The sequence below is a fragment of the Ambystoma mexicanum genome, chromosome 10 (genome assembly GCF_040938575.1).
Source record: "Ambystoma mexicanum isolate Mex_15411 chromosome 10, UKY_AmexF1_1, whole genome shotgun sequence".
Taxonomy (NCBI): domain Eukaryota; kingdom Metazoa; phylum Chordata; class Amphibia; order Caudata; family Ambystomatidae; genus Ambystoma; species Ambystoma mexicanum.
In genome coordinates, this window is record NC_090932.1 from 1,184,716,396 (window position 1) to 1,184,742,281 (window position 25,886).

General features: G+C 45.5%; 1 protein-coding gene across 1 annotated transcript in view; it reads left to right on the forward strand.

The window, feature by feature from the left end:
* ZNRF3 (zinc and ring finger 3) overlaps positions 1–25,886 on the forward strand; it is a 606,087-nt gene that overhangs the window by 467,706 nt on the left and 112,495 nt on the right. Inside the window, exon 3 of the mRNA XM_069619170.1 lies at positions 442–516. Coding sequence (XP_069475271.1) covers positions 442–516 — 75 coding nt within the window. The remainder of the gene's footprint in view (positions 1–441; positions 517–25,886) is intronic.

Below are 25,886 nucleotides of genomic sequence, written 5' to 3' on the forward strand. Positions count from 1 at the left end.
TGGACCAATGGATCAGCAGATTCATTTCAGGAACTGGAATAGGCTGACTGATGGATCGGGAAGGGTTGGCTTCGGGGTAAAGTGGTCTTTGGGGCGAGGTAGCCTCACCTGACACTCCCTATTGCTCATGGAAAGTCTCTGTATAAATGCACATGTAGATGTCAGTCTATTACCTTGCTGCCAGTGATGTAGACATTAGTAGTACTGCAAACTCTTAAACTGGTTCTTGGGATCAGTTGACTGCAAAAAACATTCACCCACTTGAAATTCTATTCAATTGTCTCATGCCACGCGCAGTTCTAGGTCTATCTGCTCTGTTAAATCTCTAAATTGTTCAGCGCATGTCTGTTCCTTTAATTGGGATGCTGTTAAGGGTTACTTGGTCCATACTTCTTCTTGCCCCCCGCTGGTTGTCATGCCTTGCTTTTCTCATCCCTGTAGGCGAAGCGAGCAGTGCAACGAGGAGCCACAGCCGTCATCTTCGATGTGTCGGAGAACCCGGAAGCAGCTGACCAGGTGCGTGCCATTCGGACAATTTGCTCTTGTGTGCCCCCACTGCTGTTTTGGCGTCCTGTGTGGAAATCCGCCTGTTCTGGAGTGAGCAATTACTCTTGTGACTGGGCCACGTTTGACATTTTGAACGCCAAGGGTAGGGATCAGTAAGCCGATATCCAATGATCCGAGACGGTGGGAAACCTGGATCTGCACAAGAGCATGGACGAGGCACTGGAAGACCAATGCAACCCTCATTCTGGATCGCTGCATAGTTTTTGAGGATTTGGGCTTTGAGCTTGCCCATTAGATGGACTAATAATGAGAAGCTAACATGCTACATCAAATTTGAAATCGCCCATGTGTGCTGACGTATGTACATAGAGGAAGCTGGGGAATTTAGCAACTGTACAAACATGTTACTTATTTACTGCAGAAGCCATCAACTCTTTGCTATGTAGTTGGGAGCATTTGTAAGTTCATGGCAGTTTAAGAAAAGTGGGACTGGTTTCGTCAGAAGGTACCAATAGATGAATGGTGTCTCTTTATAGTGTGTTTTATTTAGGATTTATGACCTCAAGAAGGCCACCACTTACGTTTGTAAAATGTTAAATTTCAGTTATCGGGGGCAAAGTTTAATTTCTAAGATCTCACTTGAAATATTTTTTCAGGACCATAGCTGGGTTTCCACTGAAGCCAATGGTGTCTCAAAAATGTCTGTAGTCGATTATGAAACCTTGTTTGTACTTTTAAATGGATGTTCTGCAGGAAATAAACCTTCAATATGCAATTTGAGCAAGTGCTACTTTATTATAACTTTTGAAATAGTATTATATCGTAGGACCAAACTTCACTGTCCAAATCTGATCAGTGCGAGAATCGTCATCGCATAGCTAATTGTTTCTTCCACCCACTCACGTCCGTACAAAGTGTGTTGTTTGCTAAACGTTTATACAGTGGACTGTTCTTACCAGCTGCAGGATGGAGTCTGTAGTAGTGGTATTCAGAGGACGGTATCCATTTCTGTCCTCAGTGGTTCCTCTACGTTCAATGGGAAAAGGAATGGCTGTGATGGGTTATCTTGGTTCCAGAATACGACATGATAGCGGACTGTTTTCATTGCAGGTGTGAAAGCACTTTATGAAAGCAAAAATGTTTCCCAGCTAGTCGTTTTCTTAGACGCCATAATCCAGGGCAAAACGTTAGCTCAGTTTTTTGGTTCTGAGCTGATAGACTTGGCAAATCAATGCTCCCAGGTAAGAGCTTTTTTGTGTTCCTGTTAAGTGCCAAAAGGGTGTCCTGGGTTGCTATAGTGACCGAGATTCAGTATGACATTTTACCTTTCCCTGACAAAGTACCTGTGCAGTCAGATCCAGACTCAGCGTGAGGTGCAGCTAATGCAGTAGCTGCAAGGGGCCTCGTGATGCATCTGGAATCGTGCATTTTAAAGTAGCCTCATATAATACTCAGGTAGTGTTGGATGAAGACCTATGTGTCCTGTGCAGCAGCTCCTTTCTGTGCCGTTGATGGCGTGCAGAATTAGCTTTGTCTGCCTCTTCCTAGCGTCTTTTGTGGGAATTTGTTCTGGATTAGCAGCGACTTCATCTTTAGCATCAATGTGAGAAACTGGCTTCATTCTAGTAACATTAGATAAGTTTGTGCAGTCCGTGATTTTGCAGTGGGTTGGCACAGCACCCTGGGTTCCCTCTTGCCAAGTCAAGCTTTTCATCAAGTTTTCTTTGCATGTGTCGAACACTGTGTGTTTCATGATCCTTCCAGTAGACATTTACATATTTTGGGGGACTCCATTAGCTATATCTTTGCACTCCCGATTGCCTTTGGACTTATCCAAAGCTTGTACCTTTTGCCATGCTGTACACAGTTGCAGCAGATAGTAATTGCTGTTGGAGTTGCTTGTTTGCTCGTTGTGCTGGTACGTTGCTGTGGTGGTGGGGGTGGTATCGACATCAGGATTTAGAGCAGCTTGTTTTGTTGCTGGTAAGGATGCATGCTCCCATCATTTAAACAGTGATTATGGCACATAAGGGAATACTTCCTACTGCCCCTCCCCCTGTCTTGATAAATCTACTTGATTTAGTGGTCTGCATACAAGCAGCACATCTTGATCCGTCTGTATCCGTACCAAGCGCCCTTATTTTCACTCTTGGTGCTTGAACAAAGTTTTTCGTTGTTTGTTCTTGATAGGATCCCATATATTCTTGGTGCTGTAGGGTATTTTGTGGAGATTTGGGGCCTGACGGTATTTTATTACCGCCGAAAAATAACTTAGCAATAATCACTCCTCGTATTCAGATTGGGCCCTGTACAACAATAATACAGTGGACATGCATTATTTCAGCACCCAGACATGTATATTTGGTGTGCGTGGTTGGTATGCGTATTTGGTGGTATTTTGGTGAGCATTATTCCCTTGTTTTATTGGTGGCCCCAATGTCCAGAATCCCTTATCTTTGCTTAGATTTTTCGTGTAATCACTAGAGAGACCTCAGGCCTACATTTCAGGAATACCACATTTTCAGTGTTAGTGTGCCACCATGGGCAATCTCACTGACTTATTTACGACAGAGAGCTATATGCGGTAATTTTGTGGTAATTTCCACTACCTTATATACGGTAGGGAATTATGTCCAGAGAGTCTCTCTTCCCGTTGGCTCATGTACCTCCAACAAGCTATGCTACAATCACTCACAACTGTTCATACTGAATCTGATCATGCAAAATGACAATTGCACTGTTTAAAAATCTCCCCTCATCAGCACTGTATTGGTAAATAGAAGACACACCACCCGTCTGCTTTCAAATATTTTTCTGTATTATAAAAGTTGCATTTAAACACGATCTCACTCTTTACAGAAATAACTAAAACAGCACAGTAACAGCTTTGTCTATGACACACTGCAAAGAGAGTGGCGGAGAACAGAACTCAAATTGCAACATTAGCATTTGATTAAGGCATGCACAGGAATCCTACACTGACTGCATATTCTCGTACACACTAAGCTCCCACACGTATGTAATTACCTTATCTGTTCAGTGAAGTTTTCTTTAGCTGTTGTCTTTCTGAGTGTGGCTCCCTTGAAGATTAACCCCAGTAAAAAGGATCGCCTTTCCTTCTCAAACCGGGGTCATTGCCTGGAATTCTCAGCTTTTGCAGATAGGAATGCTCCAACCAGGAAAAGGTCTTCCTCCCAGCTCTGCCAAATCTTGACTGCCTTTCTTCTTCCTCAAACTCCCCCCAGCAAAAACCTGATCACTCCCTCTAGCATGATACTTGCTATGACGCTGCTCCAATCAGAATTAATCACGCCATCTCCTCCTTCTCTACACAATGGCTCATTTTTATAGTAATACTTTGTAACCAACTGATTTCCTGTTCTTTCGAGCCCATTTGCTTCCTGTAGTTATATGGACAGGGCAGCAGAGAGAACAGAAAAAAAAATGGATGTGCGTTTAAAAGTTCACTTTCAGAATAGGCCTAATTCTGCAGTGGAGACACATTTTTATTAGTGGATTATGTTTCATTAGTCAGGTTAGTTATCAGTAAGGTTAGTTGTTATTTTCAAATGTGTCTCTCGCACCATAGGCATTTCAGGTGAAAAATAGTGTGCATTTTTGAATGTGCACGTGTGTTTTTAACTGTAAAAATAGATTTGCATCTTATATGTTAAAATCGTTTTTGACTAAATGGCCTGTCTTTCCTTGTTAATCTGGTAACACATATAGCAATGCACCGCACCCTTGTGGTGGTGCTAAAAAAAAAATAAATTGCTACCTGTGCAGTAGTACTGTACTCTGTGTTGTTTGCTACCTGTGTAGTAGTGCTGTACTCTGTGCTGTAACACGCCAAATATCCTTACATACCCTCCTTTTGTTTTTAGAACTTGGCTATAATCCAAGCCAATACCTAAAAACAATTTGTTCTCTCTTTTTTTCTTTTACAATATAGCAATCCAACAACATGAATATTCATGTGCATCAGTGAAAAATTTGCAATCAACACAGTATTCATCTGAGTTCATTAGTTTACAAAATGTTCTACATTTGCCTTCTCAGTTGAAGTGGCATTACTTTAAGTTTAGATTTTCCAAGTCAATTAAAAACAAAGAAATAAAACAACTAACTAAAACAAATAATTAATATAACAAATTAAAATACATAATTAAAATAATAAATACGTGGAACTCCATATGTCAGGACTCTTGTCCGCTTCTGATATGTCCCGACCAGCGATGTTATTCGGTTCATTCGAGTACACTTCCATCTTGGCAATCTTAGATCCATAGGAGTCATCCTTTTTAGCATTCTGGTTATCTTGTCTTCACCTCCACCTGGAGGCAGGCATCTTTTGGTCTTCATCCAGGGGACTCCAGGACTCCATCGTCTCTCCCGTGGGCTCTGATCCCGGAACCTCCGACCAAATAATGTTAATTGTCTAAATCAAAATAGAAAATAAACAAATTAAGTACATAGCATAATACTAACTTCATCCTTTTGCCAAAAAAAAAACATGCTTGGTAAAAATATTTCTTTCTTTTTTTTTTTTTTTTTCTGAAATTAAACACAAGTTAAAAGAAAACAAGCACACATAAACAGCATTCAATATTTAATACATTTTCTCTCTGCACACCAACCATGAGCTTCCGTTATATGTGCATTTATTTATTTATTTTATATTATATATTTTTACATATACTACAGTGTTTATGTGCCATCATAACAATCAACTTTTTTAACTCCTTTGTCACTGCCTCCTGATTACACCCATTTATTTTCTCTTTTTGTGTTCAAGGGACTTTATCTGTTTCTACATGCTCAAGCTGCCTGATCTCATGCCTGGGATGGCATGATTTGATTTGATTTACATGGACAAACTGCTCTATTGCTGTTTCACCTTCATTTTTCAAAATTTTATACACTACAGGAGAGACCTTATCTATAATTCGAAATGGCCCCTGCCAGGCTGCTAGAAATTTAGAATTTTTCTATTTACTTTTTCCAAAATGAAACTTGTACACCTGATCCCCTACACTGTATTCCTTTACTGATGTCTTTTTGTCATAATAAGACTTTTCACTGTCAGCGGCTCTTTCCAGATTTCTCTGCACAAAAGCAAATGCATGTTGCAAATGCCTCCTCAGTTCATCAATATATTCATGAACTGTGGATGCACTCACAAGGGTTTGCTCATGTGTTCTGTATAGTAGGTGTTGTGGTAACACCATTTTCCTACCTGTCAAGACCTCATGGGGACTAACACCTGTTGCTTTGGCAGGAGTCGACCTGATTGCCATCAAAACCAATGGTAAACGCAAATCCCAGCTGGAACCTGCTTCTGCCACAAATTTCTTTAAAATATCCACAACAGACCTATTGCTTCTTTCAACTGTACCTGAAGACGCCGCCCGATATGCGATATGTAGTTTCCTTTTCACACCTAGTATTTGCCATACCTTACTCATTAGAGTACTTGTGAAATGACTTCCTCTGTCTGACTCAATTCTTTGTGGCAACCCAAACCTTGAGAACACATGGTTCACCAGCAATGTGGCTGCTGTTTGCGCACTACAATCTGGTGCAGGAATGCACTCAATCCACTTCAGCATCAAACATACCACACTCAAAATATAACGGTGTCCCCTGCTCGACCTTTTTAAAGGACCTACATAGTCTATTTGCAAATCTGAAAGCTTTGTGTGGTGATTGTTCAAATTCCTGCAAACTAGTTTCCACTTCCATTTCATTTGGTATTTGTTCAGCTGCACAGTCATGTAAGTCAGCTAACCCTTGAGCAATTGGGCTCTTTTTATTTTGTCCATATCTCACTTCTACGGGAAAACCTTGTAATGCCAGCGTCCATGAAGTGATTCTGGATTGTGCTAGATTGCCTGATCTAATTCTTTTACTCTCTAAAAACTGCAAAGGTTGATGATTTGTTTCAATAATTACCTTTTCTCCCTGAACAATGGGGCGGAAATGTTGTAGCGCCCACACAGTGGTTAATAGGGCCTTTTCACATTCATTAAATTTCATTTCAACTTGGGAAAATGCCTTACTTGCATATGCAATGGTTTTGTGATTCAAATCGTGTTTTTGTGATAACACTGCTGACATACAATGTTCAGAAAAACCTATTTCTATAAAGAAATCCCTGTCCTTTATGGGGTATGCTAAACATGGTGCCTTTACAAGACATTCCTTTAATTTAGCCACTGCATCAGACTGCCCCTTTTCCCATTTCCAGGGAGTATTCAGTTTAAGCAGTTTAGTCAATGGTTGAGTGATTTCTGCATAATTTTCAATGAACTTTCTGTTATAGCCTGTCATCCCTAATAAACTTTTTACTCCTTTCACATTTTTAGGATCTTTTAATCTTTGTATGGCCTCTATTTTCTTCTTTTGTGGATTTAGCCCATGTTCAGTCACTTCATGCCCTAGAAAGTTCACTTTTTTCTTGCACCATTGTGCTTTTTGCAACGATACTTTGGCGCCTGCTTTCTGCAATTGGCCAAGTACATGTCTTATTTCATCAAAATGGCTTTTCAAACTTTCATTTTTTATCAGGACATCGTCCACATAAACTATTGTTCCTCTTTCCGCTGCATCCGGCATGGCCTTTCTCAAAAATATGCCAAATTCACTCCCACTATTGATGTACCCGAACGGAGCTCTAAGCCAGGCATATTGAGTCCTGTCAAATGTAAAGGAAAATAAATTCTGTATCTCCTCTGCCAATGGCACGCACCAATATCCAGAGGTGAGATCTAATGTTGTAAATACATTTGAACCATGTATCTGAGCTAGGCCCTGATCAATGAATGGCAGTGGCCATCTAGATATTGGTACTCTTTTATTTAACTCTCTCAAGTCTGCACATAGCCGCCATTGACCATTTGGCTTCAATACACCTAAAATAGGTGTATTGGATGTGCAATGAATGGGCCTGATGATTCCCCGTGATTCCAAATTTTTAATAATCTCTGCCAGTGATTCTAAACATGCCAGCGGTAGTCTATACTGGCGTACAAACACTGGGTTTCTGCTACACCCTTCTGGCAGTGTGGCCACATGTAAATCAGTTAAACCACAATCATAAGCATCTTTTGCAAATACATCCTTAAACTCCATAAATATCTCCCTCAGATTGTCCCTATCCTTATCGCTTTCACATGCATCCGCTAAGGAGACCTGCTCTTCTACCATTTTTGAAAATTCTGGAAAATCTTCTGGTAAGGGAATCTCGGCGCTTTCTTCTAACTGTGTGGCTGTGTCTTTTTGTAAAGCTGCCACTTTTAAATATTTTGGCATATCAGCTTCCACTTCAATGGGCTGATTTTCTGTTTCATTTTCATTTAAATTAAATATTATGCAATCCTCTTGATGGCAGCACACCGTCTCATTTGAATCATAAGGATACACAGAATGAATTTTAAATATTCCTTTGGGCTGAGAGTCCAGGTGTTCTGGCAACTCGCCCTTGGCATCTACATATTTTTCAGGAATATTCCCAATCACCATGTTATTTAAATCTGCCGTATAATGTGATTTTTGTATGGCCATTCCTAATGGGGAGTTTTCCTCTAAATGAATATCCTGACAACCTTTATTATTTACCATGATTTTTACAGATCCTTCACCAATGTCTACCAATGGAATGTATTCATAATCCAGGCCTTGCTGTTTTAGGGATTCATTTAGGCATACAAATGCATCAGAGCCTTTCATCTGCTGTCCATTTTTGCATTTCAGTGTTATTGCAAACTGTTTTGTAAATGCAGGAATAATAGTATTTTTCCTCATTTGTAATTCGATTGCATAAGGAACCAGTTGTGCACAATGATAAGCCCTTCTTTTGTCTTCAAACTCAGGTGCCGGACCACCTAGGCGTGACCATATTTTTTGATTAAGGAAATCTAACACCATACACATTCTGTGCATGATGTCATTTCCCATGTAAAATTCATTTTGTGCTCCACTCACTATCCATACATTATGGTAAATTGCTTTCTGCCCAATGCTAATTTTAAGCATGCATCTGCCTGCAATTCGGTTTTCAAAGTCTGGACTGTCCAACCCAGAAACATATTGGTTTTTAATCCTAAATTTCGGGATTTCTTCCCTCTCCATAATTTTTTGCAACAATTTCTCATTAATGAAACTCCTTTCATGACCAAGCGCTAAAGTGGCTTTTATTGTTTTAAGATAGTCATTTATACCAACATGAACCCATGGTTGCTCATCTTCCATGTGTATTTCTGCCAGAGTGGTAATGTGTTTTTCTGAATCTGTTTTAGGAGCAATATTCTGTTTGCGCGTTTTCTCTTTTAGATAAAAACATAATGTGTGCTCATCTATGGCAGTCTGCCAATCTTTCCTTGGGTCCAAGTATATTTGTACAGGTAGTTTTTCATTGTCGCTCTGCATTTTGTCTTGACACATTAATATGACAGTGACACTAGGTATGCAGCTATTCTGGAGATATACCTCCACAGCATCATTTGTTTTGGCAACGGTGTGACATTCATTTATATTGCTGTTTTGTGATTTTAGTTTCTTAGGCCTCAATGGTTTTTTGGTTAAGGACCACAGCACTCCATTCACCCCATCTATGAGAGGAGACAATCTTTTCAGGCAATCTGTCCCCATCAGAAATGGAATTTCACAAATAGATGTGATCAATACCTCTTGTTTCATTCTGTGCTTTCCTATTTTTATGTCAACCTCAGTTACACCTATGATGGGCACCTCCTCCCCATTAAAGTTATGCACTGGGCCTTGATTTTCCTTCACTGTGATCTGACTCTGTGGAGGCCTCCCTTCATTGATACTCTTTACCAGCTCCTTGGACATAATTGTGGCCTGTGCGCCAGTGTCAATCATAGCAAAGGTGTGGCATTTTTCTTCTACAGTGATGGGTGCATAATATCTGTCCTCAACTTCCTCCAATACACATAAGAAATGTGAATTCTTACTGATTTCAGGGCTCACCTTTCTCAGGTCTTTTTCACTTTTGGCTAAGCACATTGGTAAATGAAAAGACATTTTTCCCTCCTTTTTACCCATTTCTGTGCGAGAGATTTTATTCATTTCTCCATGTTCAGAGGTTTTTTGGAGTGTGGCCACTGTTCGCCCATCCATCTGGGTAACATCAGAGACCACATTACAATCCTCCAACTGAACATGTGTAACAACATCATTCAGCAATTTGTCATTTTTTAATTCTGTGCATTTGTGATCATTTAGTGTGATACCAGCCCTTTCAGCCTCTTCAATAATATGTGGCTCAAAGAATTCTTCAGGTGATTGACTTGTACCCTCCTTGTGAGTATTTCCTTTTTCTGTCTGTGTTTGGTCATTGTTTTGCTTGCCCAGGGAAGGAGCTATAGCATCCCCACTTACTCCCTGTTCACTGGTATTCCCCATGCATGAGTCATTTTTCTTAAATCTGTCCCTTTGTTCTTTTGGAATTCCTGATGTTTCTTTTTCATTTGTGCACACCTTTACTGTTTTATTTAGTTCTAAGTTAAACCATACATCTTTTTTAGAAGTATTTACACTTTCTGTCACAATTTCATTTACTGGTACTTTCATTTTTAATCCATTAGGCATCTCAGAGTCGTTATGCAAAATTATATCAGAGCAATCTGTCATTTTGGCACTGCAGTTATCATGAGTACTTAGTCACTTTTCGGAAGCCCCCCGGTCATTGCTATGGCCATCAACCCCCTCTTTGGAAGGTTGTTTTTGCGCTGTATAGAGCTTTCCTATTTGCTCAGCTAACATTTTCACTTGGGCCTCAAGGCACTGGAACCTTTCCATCTCTCTAGGATCCTCTTTCTGTGGCCTAGGTCGATATTGGTTGTTTTCCCCCTGATTGGATCTATTCTGATACCTCTCAGGTGATTGATGTCGGTTGGGATGGTTTCTGAACTCTTGATTCATTTGTGGAGGGGAGCGGGTTGCACCCATCCTTTGATTATAGTCCCCTGGTGGGGAATCATTGTACTGGCGTGGACTGTAGTTCACGTTTTGCCTCATGTCCTGTCTCTCAGATTGTGGGTACTGGCCCCTATGTTGATTTCCATTATCAGTAAATCGATCCACATATCGGGGCCTTTCCTGATTACTATATATCATGGTGTTGGGATCAAACCTACTCTGTGTCCCCAATGACTGGTAGGGACCATCATTTCTTTGATCTTGATTTTGTCTCTGGTTATTGTTCATACCTGCCATATCAGGCCGGTATCCTATCCGGGGTCTGTCCCCTAAATACCTAGGGCTGATGTAGCTCTCTCTATTACTAGGATCATGTGATTGGAACATTGGTACAGGAAATGGCGATCTTTGTTGATTACCCCTTTGTTCAGGTGTCACATTATTTTTACCTTGGCTTTGAGCAGACTCAAGGGACATTTTGGCTGACCTGATTTCCATTACTGTGGCTGAGGGTTCTTTAGATTTAGGTCTAGTATCTTTCATTTTATCACTTTCTCTACCCTGACAATAGAGTACCTCATATAGTTTTGTGCTTTGATGTACAATCCATTCAAGGGACTTGTCTCGGTCAAATTCACGGACCAATTGGGATATGATGTCTTTCTGTAGCCCATAGAAGTATGCAGTTTTAAACTCATTGGAATTTGAGTCAAAAGATACATCAAAGCGAGAAAATGCTCTTTTTAAGTCTTGTAAAAATTGGCGAGGGGATATATTAGGTCCAGCAGTAATTGTGTACGCGACTTTCTTTGCCTCCTGCAATGACTGAAAGGGAGAAAAATGACGCCTAATTTCTTTTTCAAACTCCAGCCATGTCATATTCTGCTGTTCATTTAATCCCCTTATGATGCTGGCCGTCGGGGCATCTAAAGTTAAATGAAAATATTGTCTGTACTGTTCCTTAGGTATCTGGAGTGCTTTAAAAATGTCATGCACCGCTTCTAAGTGATCCTCAATGCAGCATTCACCTCCCTTTTTAAATGGTTTGATCAGGGCTTTAATGGATTTCATTATTTTTATGGGGCTACTTGTTGCAATGCATGGAATTGCACTATTTTGTGATTCAATCCTGTTTTCAGGTGTATGAGATTGGTGGCTGCCCCCAATGGGAGTATCAAATCCCCCAAGGGCGCTGCAACCAAGTTCAGTCACTGGCCCAGTCACTGGAGCACTAGCTCTTTGGGCAGAGCTAGAATTCACCTCCACTTCATTGAATGTGGTACCCTGCCGCCTCTCCTGGGACCTGGGAATGCACATTTGCTGTTCTAAGTCCTTACACTTTTTAAGGAGTCTGGTTGCTTCATTTTGCAAATAATTATTTTCATCACTCATTTTATTAATCACCTCCTGCATGTCGCACATTTGCATTTGGCATTCATTGAACTCTTTATTTCTCTTGTCTCTTTCTTGAATCATTTTAATCATTTCTTGTTCTGCACTCTGGAGATCACCTTCTTTTTCACAATGTTCTTTTTGTAAAATCTGCATTTCTGAAACAACCTCATCTTTATCCTGCCTAATGTGATCCACTAAGGCTTTTAAGTGTGCCAATTCTTGCTCACTATCTTCAAATTGTTTCTTGCTTTTGGATAACTGAGTATCAAAGTATCTGCATTTTAATTGCATGTCTTTTTGGCATACATCCAATTCTGCTCTCAACATTTCCTGATTTTTACTTGCCCCCTCTAATTCAGTCTTTAACCTGTTAATTAGCTGAGTATCAGTCTCTTGCATTCGCAGGGACTTGTTTAAAATAAACCATATTTTGCCGCATAGCCGTATTAAACAGTCTTTCTCTGCACTTTTATCGGCTGCATTCAATAATCTTGTAAGGCAGACCTGAATTATGCTGCCTTCTGCAAAAATATTGTCTAATTTTTCTTTCTGCACCTCACCCTGAATGCGGTTACTCCATTCCAACGTGCTATTCGATGACCAATTCCCATGTGCAAACAACTTTGCCTCTAAATATTGCACTAGATCTGAGAATGTGGTTTCCCTTTGTGACATTCTGAAATTCGTTTTTAGTGGCACACTGCTATTATAAAATGGGTTCCCTTTAATGTGCAAATGGCAGTGTGAGACACGCTTGCCACGCCCAGTAGGTACTCTATGATCACTTTCCCGGCCTGCAACGCACCATAAATATGTAGGGTATTTTGTGGAGATTTGGGGCCTGACGGTATTTTATTACCGCAGAAAAATAACTTAGCAATAATCACTCCTCGTATTCAGATTGGGCCCTGTACAACAATAATACAGTGGACATGCATTATTTCAGCACCCAGACATGTATATTTGGTGTGCGTGGTTGGTATGCGTATTTGGTGGTATTTTGGTGAGCATTATTCCCTTGTTTTATTGGTGGCCCCAATGTCCAGAATCCCTTATCTTTGCTTAGATGTTTCATGTAATCACTAGAGAGACCTCAGGCCTACATTTCAGGAATACCACATTTTCAGTGTTAGTGTTAGTGTGCCACCATGGGCAATCTCACTGACTTATTTACGACAGAGAGCTATATGCGGTAATTTTGTGGTAATTTCCACTACCTTATATACGGTAGGGAATTATGTCCAGAGAGTCTCTCTTCCCGTTGGCTCATGTACCTCCAACAAGCTATGCTACAATCACTCACAACTGTTCATACTGAATCTGATCATGCAAAATGACAATTGCACTGTTTAAAAATCTCCCCTCATCAGCACTGTATTGGTAAATAGAAGACACGCCACCCGTCTGCTTTCAAATATTTTTCTGTATTATAAAAGTTGCATTTAAACACGATCTCACTCTTTACAGAAATAACTAAAACAGCACAGTAACAGCTTTGTCTATGACACACTGCAAAGAGAGTGGCAGAGAACAGAACTCAAATTGCAACATTAGCATTTGATTAAGGCATGCACAGGAATCCTACACTGACTGCATATTCTCGTACACACTAAGCTCCCACACTTATGTAATTACCTTATCTGTTCAGTGAAGTTTTCTTTAGCTGTTCTCTTTCTGAGTGTGGCTCCCTTGAAGATTAACCCCAGTAAAAAGGATCGCCTTTCCTTCTCAAACCGGGGTCATTGCCTGGAATTCTCAGCTTTTGCAGATAGGAATGCTCCAACCAGGAAAAGGTCTTCCTCCCAGCTCTGCCAAATCTTGACTGCCTTTCTTCTTCCTCAAACTCCCCCCAGCAAAAACCTGATCACTCCCTCTAGCATGATACTTGCTATGACGCTGCTCCAATCAGAATTAATCACGCCATCCCCTCCTTCTCTACACAATGGCTCATTTTTATAGTAATACTTTGTAACCAACTGATTTCCTGTTATTTCGAGCCCATTTGCTTCCTGTAGTTATATGGACAGGGCAGCAGAGAGAACAGAAAAAAAAATGGATGTGCGTTTAAAAGTTCACTTTCAGAATAGGCCTAATTCTGCAGTGGAGACACATTTTTATTAGTGGATTATGTTTCATTAGTCAGGTTAGTTATCAGTAAGGTTAGTTGTTATTTTCAAATGTGTCTCTCGCACCATAGGCATTTCAGGTGAAAAATAGTGTGCATTTTTTAATGTGCACGTGTGTTTTTAACTGTAAAAATAGATTTGTATCTTATATGTTAAAATCGTTTTTGACTGAATGGCCTGTCTTTCCTTGTTAATCTGGTAACACATATAGCAATGCACCGCACCCTTGTGGTGGTGCTAAAAAAAAAAAAAAAAATTGCTACCTGTGCAGTAGTACTGTACTCTGTGTTGTTTGCTACCTGTGTAGTAGTGCTGTACTCTGTGCTGTAACACGCCAAATATCCTTACAGTGCCAGTTTCAGGGCAGAGTCTGTGTTTGAACCAGTCGGAACACCAAGAGCATGGAGCTTCTCCACATCTTTTGTAGTGCGCTCATTAAAAATTTCCTTGGTGTTCAGATCCATCATAGGATGAACGTAGATTTTTTAAAATCGGTTTAATTCGCAATTGGGCTGTTGCAATATCCTCCCGGTTTTCTGCATCCTTAAAGTCCTAATGGTTGTGTGATGGCACTTGTGGTGTCCCTGCCATGCTGCTTTATTAGCTATATAGTCCTGTACCAGCACCACTGTTAAAGCAAGGCATGCAAGTGCCATAGTGTGTTCTGTCTACTAAAGAACCAGTTACAGTCAAAACTCTGTTTTGATCTTTGGCACCAAGAGCACAGAAAGCATGCCATCATCCCGGAGTAATTATGAAAGTTTAATGCAAATAAATACCCATTGATTGCTTCCATTGATGTGTGCATCCCACTCACCTCATCTAACAGACCTTATTGCTTGCAACTAGGACTACATATGTCTTGTAATCCTGCAGCATATTAAATATTGGTTAAGACTGCACATTGCAAATTTTTCAGACAATTTACGTTTCACCATGATTGCTAGCAGATCTTGAATAATGCAGGTAGTCATACATTTGGTTTGTAATTCTTTAAGAACTTCTGCACGTGGATGGTTCTTGAAGACTTCGAGGAATCGAGTATGCAGTGAAAAAAGTGAATTTGTGTGCTTCTTTGCCAAGCAGAATAGTTGCCTGTGTTTTGTTGCACAGCGCTCCCACTGTACCAGACAGCTGATGCTTCAGGAATACTAGATCCAAAAGCACAATGCAATGCGATTCATATGTGCAGTTCACTGGGCCTTAAGTAACATTGATGACAAACACAATGAGACTTTATTAGTGGCCGCACAGGAAAATAGAGCTCCAAATGCAGGTTTTGTGCTAGAAACTCTTAGTAGAATTTGCTATACTTCGTTTTGCATAGAAACCATGCCCAGTCTACCTTTCAAGGCTTTCACGCTTCTGTTAACATATTCCTTATAAACTGCACACTTTGGGTTTAGAAGCTTTGGTCCATTGTGGGCGACGAAGTCAAGCATGTAGTAGGGGCGTTTTTTAGTGAATGATTCAGCATGCTTGTATCGCACAATTTTATGAACTGTGATTTGTATTTGTATTTATTTTATTTGTATAGCGCACCAGGCCCAGGGGCAACCGGGCGCACCACTTAGTTACAGCATGAAAAGGCAGACAGAGAAATAATTACAGAGTTTACAAGTATAAAAATAACAATGCGCGGACAAAGCCGATTGTATTTACAGCGATGCAGCTATGTACAAGTTAAGCAGTGAGCCCAGTGCTAGATGTCTTGGGCGGACAACCAAGCTTTGGTAAGGTGTTTGAATTTCAGGAAGGAGGGTTCTGCTCTAAGCTCATTAGGAAGCGTGTGCCATAATTTAGCTGCCATAATTGGGAAGCTGGTTCCACCTGATCTTTGGAGAGTGAAACGTGGAACGACAAGGCAGTTGGTTTGAGCCATTCTACGAGGTCTAATGGAATTGTGGAGGGCAAATCGGCTGGCCAGGTAGCAGGGAGCTTGGTTATGAAGTTATTTGTGGGTAAGAGCCAGAGTTTTCAGGGAAATTCGGTGTGGGAGTGAGAGCCAGTGAATTTTGTGTCTGGTGTCGGATATGTGTTGGCGCCTGGCTGTAATAAGCTTGCAGGTATATGCCGCTACGGATGAGACTGAGTTGGTTTGTCTGGCCAGGGATAGAGTCGAGTCAATGTAGATCCCTAGGGTTTTTTGTCCTTGGCGGTTAGGATAGTATTCCCATCGATGATGAAGGACTGAAACGCAGACTTCATCTTTGTCATGACATTCTTGATGGACCATCAAAGATACATTAAATGTTCCCTTTCCATTGGGTACGTCCAAAGAAAGTCCAAATTATCTACTGCATGGTATATAAATCTCACTTTCACAAGGTACAGTGGTATATATTGGGCCCGTTTGCATGTAAAGTTTAGGTATAGACTCTCATTGACTGCATTACCTTCCAAGACATGCTCCGTATTAATGATTATCAGTAGCGGATCAACCAAGCTAGAAGAGAAAGCAACTCCCGCCAGCAGGTCGGTATCGGTCAGCTTCGAACACTTAAGCCCCCATGTAGCTTTGGTTGAGGAAAAACTTGACATTGCCTCATTCTTTCCTGCAGGTAAACTACCAGCTGGTAGACAGAGGCTTGGGTATGATCAGTCTATTTTTTCTTACACTCATTAAAGCTGGATCCACTAATTTGGTAGGTCTAACATCCCCACCCGCTGCCTTGGCATCAAATGTCTTGACACACAGCCCTAGGAATCCTTGAGGCAAATGCCCCCTCAGCATCCTGCCCCCACAGAATGTTCTGCACTGTTCCCAAGTCTTTATCTGTTGTCACAATACCCCCCTCACGAATGGTAGAGGAGGCACTTTTGGCAGTAGGCATGAGTGTCTAGGTTTGATTACGCAGCTCGTAGAATGGAAGTACACGCTAGGAACTGTAAGCGGGATTGTCTTCTCGTCCTCTGCAAGACCCCCTTTACCGAGTCCTTCTCCCGCTACATCACTTTAGTCCTCTCCTGGAGATCTGCAGTGGCAGCTGGAGGTTCAAAGACTGTTTCACAAGCCGTAGGCCACACAAACAAGCACTGGAAACACTCCAGCTACACTCCGAAGCTCTGTGTCTGGGCACAGTCTTTATTCAATAGCTCCTCCTTAGGTCGATCAACAGCACAAGAAGACTGCACACTGAGCACCTCCACAAGCAAGAAGACCTGATTTCAAAGAAATACTCTGTGATTGGTTCTTGGAGACAGGATTGCTGAATACTACGTCCATGACAAAAAAATGCATTTCCAATAAGGGATTTTCTTGATCTTCCTCTTTAACACTGTTCAAATAAGAGATGCCATGCGGTGTTGCTCAGCATTTGCCACTGTGACAGCCTTATTTACTTTAAACATTTATGCAGCTTTGGCCCTCCACAGAGGGCCTTGCACATTTCAAAGGGATGTGACGAAAAATTAGTTTTTTCAGAACAGGATAGAAAGATTAGGATGGAGGAAGGTAGTGATCTGGCTGGAGTAGGTGTAGTGAAATATGTACGTTTTGAGGCTTTTGCAGAAGGTGGTGATGGAAGGTGCCGATTACGGATAGGAGGGGGGTACCGGGCTCTGGGTGCCCCTTTGGGTGCAGTCTTGTTTTTGTGTGCAGGTTATCTTCCAGAGGGGAATGTGGAGAAGATTTTGGTTGGCTTGTCTGATGTTTTTGTTGTCTAATTTTGTTTATTGTGAAGGTAGGATGGGAATTTGAGCTGTTTGGGTAGGTCTAGAATGAGTCTTGCTGCTATGTTCTGTATGGCCTGCAGGGGGACTAATGTTGGGGACTCCAGCTTGGAGTAACCGATTACCTGGTCTCCTGGAGGAATGCTCTAAAGGGAAATGGTGCCTTATTTTGGGTAGGAGGTGGAGCAAAGTTGCATGTTTGGTTGACAGCAGCTATGTGGTGTCAAGTATAGGTGGTGTCAATGGTGAAGCCTTGGGACTTGGCTGATATGGAGAGGGATGTGTGGGTTGCCATTGATACATTCATTGATCCACGTGTTGATGTCTGGTTTGTTATTTGTGGGCCTAGAGTTCAAAGGGGGGAGGGTTGAAGTATATTAGTTACATCTGCATATTGCTGAAAGTGAATGTGGTCTGAGGGATTCAACATACAGGTTGAAGAGGCAGAATAGGGAAGATACCTGTGTTACCCCATACAACTGCAATGGGATTTGATTGATGGAAGTGTGTCCTGTTGTTGATGGAAGTAGATCGGTCCTGAGAGTTGCTCCTAAGAGTTATGGAATAGGATGTTAAAAAGGGATGGTTGAGTTGATGGTGTTGAAAGCTGCAGACTGGCCAAGTAGGACTAGAAGGGCTTTCATCTGTCAGTGATGTTGTGTAGGTCGTCTAGGATTTGAAGTGTTGCAGTCTTTGTGCTGGGACAGAAATGCAATTGTAAGGGGCTGAGGAAGTGGTTTGTTGTGATGTGCTGTTGGACTTTGCTTGTGATGTGGCTGGGCATGAATGCCCAAGTATTTTTTTCACGGGATCCTCCATTACTGTATAACTTGTGACAAAGCGTCCTTGGATTTTGATGAGGTATTGCAGGATTGTGAGGGGACACTCGTTTTCAGGGAATTTTTGGCAAACTGATGGTCCCTTGAGAAGAAGAGCTATTTGCCCTTTTTTTCATGCACAGGAGGTTGTGCAGTGTGAGTGATGGGAGGTGATGACCTGGTGTGGGAACAGAGTGGTGATGCAGTAGGATGAGGTCTGTGGTGGGTATGCCTCTTCCAGAAAGTGGGCTGGTTTTGTTTTGGCTGTCGGTGTGTCTTGGTCAATGGTGTGGAATTTGTTCCATGTATTGGAGGATTTTGGACTGTGGTGTGGAGGGCTTGTTTATGTATTTTCGAGGGAAGTATTCCATGAGGAGGTGGCACACTGAGGTGAGTATGGGTGGTGGTTGGTTTGGAGAGGGATATAATATGAAAAATGCAATGTGCAATTGGAGAGGGGGTTGGAGCCTTGGAGGTAGAGTGCAGCTTTGGTGAGCATATGGCCATCTTACATTTGGAGCAGTAATTCGGAGAGATATACTGGGGAGGGGAATGGGAGTCTTTTGCCTGCCAGGCTCTTTCTAGGTGTCTGGTTTCCTGTTTAATGGTCAGGAGGGAATTGCTGACCCATTTCTTGTGTGGTTTGTGCTTCGAGGGGGATTATTTTGTTCAGTTCCTGGGTGGTTGTGTCGTTTTGAGGAGTAAGGTGGGGCTGGTGTGTGGGCAGGAGGGGAGGAGGAGATAGTGTAAAGGGAAGATTTGATGGTGGGAATGTTGCAAGAGCTGTGTTTGTGATGTGTTCGTTTTGCCTGGTTTCGGGGCAGGAGATATGATGTCGGAGTGTGGTTATGCATGGGACGCCAGAGATCTGGCCACAATACCGAGATGTGATTTTGTACAGAAACTGAATTTTCAAAAGAAGTTGGGTGATCAAGATTGTTGCTGCTTGTTTGCTTGCTTGCTTGTTTTTGGGGGGATGGGGTAATTTCCTGTTTAGAAATCAGAGGCAAATGTTTGCGAAGGGGGAGCAGAGCAGTGCTGGATGTTCCAAAAGATCCTCTACATTCAGTGGTTTCAGTAAGTTTTTTGCGTTTCACGAGACATAATTCACTTTTTTAATATAGCACTCTTTATGAATCTACCATGTCACAGCTTGAAAATTAAGATTGGTTAAGTATGAGCTAAAAGCAGCTCCTGGGTTTCCAGCAATAAACGGCGACCAGGAGCTACCACTGGGGAACTAGGAGCTAGTACATAGCGTTCAGATCTAACTTACGAATAAGATGTCAACATATCATTTTGGCCATTATCTATGACCCTTTATGCTTTTAATGTCATAGAGGTGTCTTGATGTTTATTTATAGATTGTCCCATCTGTACAGAGGTAAATTCACATAGGAATGTTTGTCATTGGTTGGTCTGGGGAGCCAGAAGTAGCTCCTGGTATCAAGCTAACCAGGCTCTTTTATGGTACAAGAGTGAGCTAAATAGTTCCCAGCTCCCCGAATTTCAAACCGGGTCTTATTCATGAACATCTTTTTGATTGATGCTCTCACTGAACTTTAGTTGAGTGAAATTAGCCAATGGAAACTGCACAGCATCATACATCTTTGCTTCAGGTCTATCGCAAAGGAAGCAGGCATTTTTTTTATTTTTGTAATTGCATACCAGTATTTTGGGGTTGTACAGAGAAGCTTTTTCTGCTTACTGCCCTCTCACTGGCATATTTATTTTCTCCAGCATGGGGTCTGGCATGGATTCACATGCTCATGAATATTCCCCGTCGTCAGGCTGGGAATCCTCGGTAAAGAAAAAACCAGTATCAGTTTCGTTTCTGATCTGCCTTTCGTAGTAATAACCAATCACTGGTCTCTGCGTCATACTGACCACAGCCAATGACTGCCCTCTACCTAAGCACCGCCTCTGGCAGCCATCTTCAGATTTTTACCGTACGTTCATGTGTTGGGATCCTCATGCTATTGCTCTCGAGCGTTAGTGCTATTTTTTCACGTTTTTTCTCAAAAACTTCGTTTTTTCGGTCAAAAGAGCCTCAAGCTCCACCGATTCTCCATCCGATCAACGGGGACCCGTGTCGGATTCGTCTGCGCCCCTCAAGGGTGAAGATTTCGTCGAGCTATGCTTTTGGAGGACTCCAGAAGTTTCTCAGGCCCGGTCATGGCCCAGGAGAAGGGGAGCTCGACGCCCGGAAAGCTGTTCAGGGTCTGCCCTGGATGCCAGCTGCAGAACGTCTTCAAGGAGGACGAACACTCTTTTTGTCTTTACTGCCTACATGAGGACAAGACGCACGTGGAGAAGGACTGTGCGTGTTGCGGCAACATGTCGGAGCAGACCATGAAGGACCGCCATCAACGTCTCGCCAACTGGCTGGAAGGGAAGAGCCCGTCCGGCGAGAAGAAGAGGAAGAAAGCCGAGCGGTCTTCTAAGACCTTTGAGGACGCCCCGGCGACGGGGGTCCAACATAAGGCCAAGCACCGCGAGTCCGCTGGCACCGGGAGCGCCGAACGGTCGGGCTCTACGGGCGCCAGGCAGGGCGCACCCTCCCCGGCACCATCAACCACTAGCCAACGCTCTGGGTCGGGTAAGAGGAAGGCCGAGCACCCGGCGAAGCTCCTGGAGAGGCCCCGGTCGAGCTCGAAGGCGGAGGGGGAGCGAGGCAGTGTCCCCCCCCCTCAAGGATAAGGCAGTGAGCGCACCTAGGGTGGTGAAGGCCTTAATCCATCCGGCCAAGCCCTCTATCGAAACTGTCGCGGCGGCCCTGGCTCAGCCTGTGGAGGCTACACCTGTGGTGGCGACCTCGGGGCTCAGAGTCTCCCTGCCACCTCGGAGGGAGTCCTCTTTTGTGCCCATCGATAGGACCCCCGTGAAATCCCCCGTGGGGAAGAAAAAGGGGGGGCAGGGCGTCGTCGTAGATTCGGCCTCAACCTCGGAGGAGGAGCTGGTCGAAGTCTTAAGCCACGGCCTCGGCGTGGAAGAAGACCGGCCCGTCGGGATGGATCCCGACGCAGGTGACGACATCGTCGAGGGTACCGACGGGGCCCCCTGATCGCCCGTCGGATTCCCCTCTGCCAGCGCCGCGAGACAACTCGGCGGCCATTTTGTTGGCTATACAGTCCTTATGCTCAGAGATAAGGACGAGACTACCGTTGCCGACGGAACCTCTCCCGTCGGGGGACCCAGAACCGGGACCTTCTGGTGTTCCCCCTACCAAGAAAAGAAGGATCCACCCTCCGCCTCCTTTTCAGCCGTCGCGCCCCTTCCAGCCCTCCTCCCCGTCCACCCGAGGGGATGATACGGGGACTGACACGGCAGCGACGGGTACGGACGACGAGGTATACGACGAGGATGTACCGTCGTCGCCTCCCACCAGTGCTTCTCCGCCCGACGAGATTGGATCGTTCCACTCCATGATCACCAGGGCATCCGAGCTTTTCCAACTCTGCCCTGAGGAGAAGAAGAAGGAAGGTTTCCTTTATCAGCGGCGCGAGGCCAAGAGGAAGACGGTCCTCTCAGTGCCTCTATTGGACGACATTTGGGATGAGGGCCTCACCCTCCTCAAGAACCCTTCCACGACGCCAGCTAGAAGAGACCGGTACGAGAAGAAGTACCGGGTCCCGGACACGGCCCCCCTGTGCCTCCGGGCGCAGCCTACCCCGGACTCTGTCGTCTCCGCGGCGGCCAGGAAAAAAGCTGGGGGAGGGTGCGGCCTCCACATCGACTTCCCCACCGGACGGCGAGGGAAAGAAATTGGACGCTATGGGACGCAGAGTCGTCTGCGGCGACGACGATTAAAGCGGCCAACGCCTTGGCTATCGTGGCCCGCTACGACAGGGAGCTCTGGTACAAACTGGCTCCCCTGCTGGACTTCTTGCCGGACGACAAGAGGGCAGAGGCCCTAGAGATCCTGCAGGAAGGTGAGGTGGCTTCGGACCACGCCATTACCGTTGCGACGGACATCGCCGACACTGGGTTCCGCCAGTTGGGCAACGGCGTTTGCCTTAGGCGGCGTGGATGGCTCAAGGCTACGGACTTCCGTCAAGACGTTCAGACCAGAGTCCTGGACATGCCCTTCGATGGGAACAACCTGTTTGGGAAAACAGTGGACGATTCCCTTCAGGCCATTAAAGCGGACACTGAGACGGCCCGGGCCCTCGGAGTTCTGCAACAACGACGGACGCCCTTTCGGAGCAGCGGAGGCAAGGGCGCCTCCAAAAGTTCCGGTGGCGGTTTCTCCACCTACCGTCAAGCGGCCCGCTCGTCGGCTCAGGAGGCCTACAGAGGACGAGGCAAGTCTGGCGGACCCCGCCGTCGTCGCCAAGGAGGTCAAGGCGGCAAAGCCTCGTCGAAGCAGGATTGAACCGACCGTGGGGTCGGGCCCCCACCGAAGCACCCCGGTGGGAGGCCGGCTGGCGAGCTTCGTCAGCGTGTGGGAGTCCATCTCCACCGACCGTTGGGTGCTGGACGCCTTGGCCCGGGGCCACGCGCTCGAGTTTCAAAGAAGGTGTCCGCGCGTCCCCCCGTGGCCAGGAAAGAACTTCACGTCCCTCAACTTCTCCTGGAGGTAAAGGCGATGCTCAGGAAGGGCGCCATCGAACTCATCCCAAAGAGGCTTCGGGGCTCCGGAGATTACTCGAGATACTTCCTCGTGAAGAAGAAGACGGGGGGATGGCGCCCCATCCTGGACCTGCGACGTCTGAACAAGTTCATCAAGGCGCAAAAGTTCCGGATGGTCACCCTCCAGCACGTCCTGGGTCAGCTGGAGGAAGGAGACTTCCTGTCGTCGTTGGATTTGGAGGATGCCTACTTCCATATTCCCATCCTAAAGGGGCACCGAAAATTCCTCAGGTTTGTGGTCCAAGGGCGTCACTACCAGTTCAAAGCCCTCCCCTTCGGACTACGGTCGGCACCCAGGGTATTCACCAAGTGCCTTGCACCGGTGGCGGCGCAGCTGCGCCGCGAGGGGATCCACGTCTACCCTTACCTGGACGACTGGCTCATCCGAGCCAAGACGAGGGAGCTCGCCGTGGATCACACGGCAAGGACCGTCCAACTTCTCACGAACCTGGGATTCTCCGTGAACTACGCCAAGTCTCACCTGGTACCCGCGCAAAACGCACTGTTTCTGGGAGCGAAGCTCGACAGTGTCCCTTCTGGCCTCCCCGTCGGAGGAAAGGACCAGGTCCATCCTGGGCAAGGTACAGCGGATGTTGGTTTCCGACGCGGCCAAGGTGAGGTCCATCAAGTCCCTCCTCGGAATGATGTCTTCTTGCATCTACCTCATTCCCATGTGCAGGCTCCGGATGCGCCCGTTGCAGGAGTTCCTGGACGCGCGCTGGATCCAAACGACGGGCGGCTTCGAGGAGAGGATCACACTCGACGAGAGTTTCCGCCGAGCGGTCCGGTGGTGGGGCATCCGCGCGCATCTGACGGCGGGCATGGACTTCCAGACCCCAGACCACCAGGAGACAGTGACCACGGATGCCTCCCTGGAAGGGTGGGGAGCGCACACCGAAAATCTGCACGCGAGAGGCCTTTGGCTCCCGACAGAGAAGTCCCTCCATATCAACGTCCTGGAGCTCCGTGCAGTGTTCTGGGCCCTCAGGTCCTTCCTCCCGTCCCTCAAGGGCAAGGTGGTGAGGATCTTCACCGACAACACCACCACCATGTTTTACATCAGGAAACAGGGCGGAACCAGGTCCCCAGCGCTGTCCAAGGAGGCGCAGGACCTGTGGCATTGGGCCGTCGCCCAAAGGATGTTTCTGGTGCCGTTTCATCTGGCAGGGATAAAAAACACCATCGCCGACTCACTCAGCAGGGAGCTGCGCTCGTGCCACGAGTGGGAACTACGGCAGGATCTAGTGGATCGCCTCTTCCGACGGTGGGGCACACCCCAGATCGACCTGTTCGCGACGGCAACGAACTCCAAGTGCCGGAGGTTCGCCAGCAGGTTTCCCCAGGCGAGGAGCATGGGCGATGCTTTCTCGTTCCCCTGGGAGGGCCTGTTCCTCTATGCGTTCCCTCCTTTGCCACTGCTAATCCGGCTCGTCAACCAGCTCAAGAGGTTACGGTGCAGGATGATCCTCGTCGCACCTGCGTGGCCGAGGCCGATATGGTTCCCGGACCTTCTGGACTTGTCAGCGTCCCCGCCAATCAAGCTGCCGGGGGACGCGGATCTACCCTCCAGGGAAGGAGGCGCCATCCTCCACCACGACCCGAAATCGCTGAACTTGCAGGCCTGGCTCCTGCAGCGCTAGAGTTTGGAGGATACGACATACCGGCCGACTGCAGAGAGGTTCTTGCAAAGGCCAGGGCGTCCTCGACTCTTAAATGCTACAGACACAAATGGAAGAGGTTCTCTGTCTGGTGCCACGCACAGAAGATTAACCCTCTACGGATTACGGCTCCCCAGGTACTGCCGTACCTGCTGACGCTGGCCAAAGCTGGACTGGCACACGCGTCCATCAAGATTCATCTTGCTGCGATCTCCCGATACACCAGAACCACGGGCAGGACGTCCTTGTGGTCTCATCGTCTGGTGAAAGAGTTCATGAAGGGGCTGTTCAGATCGTTCCCGCCGGTGAAGGCTCCGGCCCCGGCGTGGGAGCTCAACGTGGTGCTGACCAAGCTCATGGGACCTCCGTTCGAGCCTCTGCACTCGGCCCCGTTGAAGTTTCTGTCGTGGAAAACAGCGTTTCTTGTGGCCATCACCTCCGCACGACGGGTGGGAGAGATCCAGGCCCTTTCCTGCAAGGCCCCGTACTTGACTTTTCACGACACGAGGGTAGTGCTCAGGACGCACCCCTCCTTCATGCCCAAGGTACCGTCGGACTTCCATCTCAACGAACCCTTGGTGTTGCCTGTGTTCTTCCCGTCGCCTTCGTCGCCGGCTGAGAGGACTTTGCACTCGCTGGATGTGGCTAGAGCGCTGAAGTTCTACGTGGACCGCACTAAGTGTTTTCGGAAGACGTCACAACTCTTTGTGAACTTTGGACCTGTCAATCAGGGGAAGGCTCTCTCGAAGGCTTCCATTTCCAGATGGCTCTCCGGCTGTATCATGTACTGTCATCGGTTGGCAAACCGACCGCTGCCTGGCCGTCCGAGAGCCCATTCCACCAGAGCGATCGCAGCTACCACGGCGTTCCTTTCTGGTGTGCCCCTGCTGGACATATGCAGGGCTGCTATGTGGAGGTCGACGCACACCTTCACGAAATTCTACTGCGTCGATCGGGATTCCAGGGTCGGCCAAGCAGTGCTGCGCAACCTGTTCGCCTGAGGTGAGCCTGGTGAGGAGGTAAGATGCTTAATGTTGAGCCTTTGCCACCTCCCGTGGTTGTGCATGTGTGTACTGCTATGTATTCTTTATTCATGAGCATGTGAATCCATGCCAGACCCCATGCTGGAGAAGGAA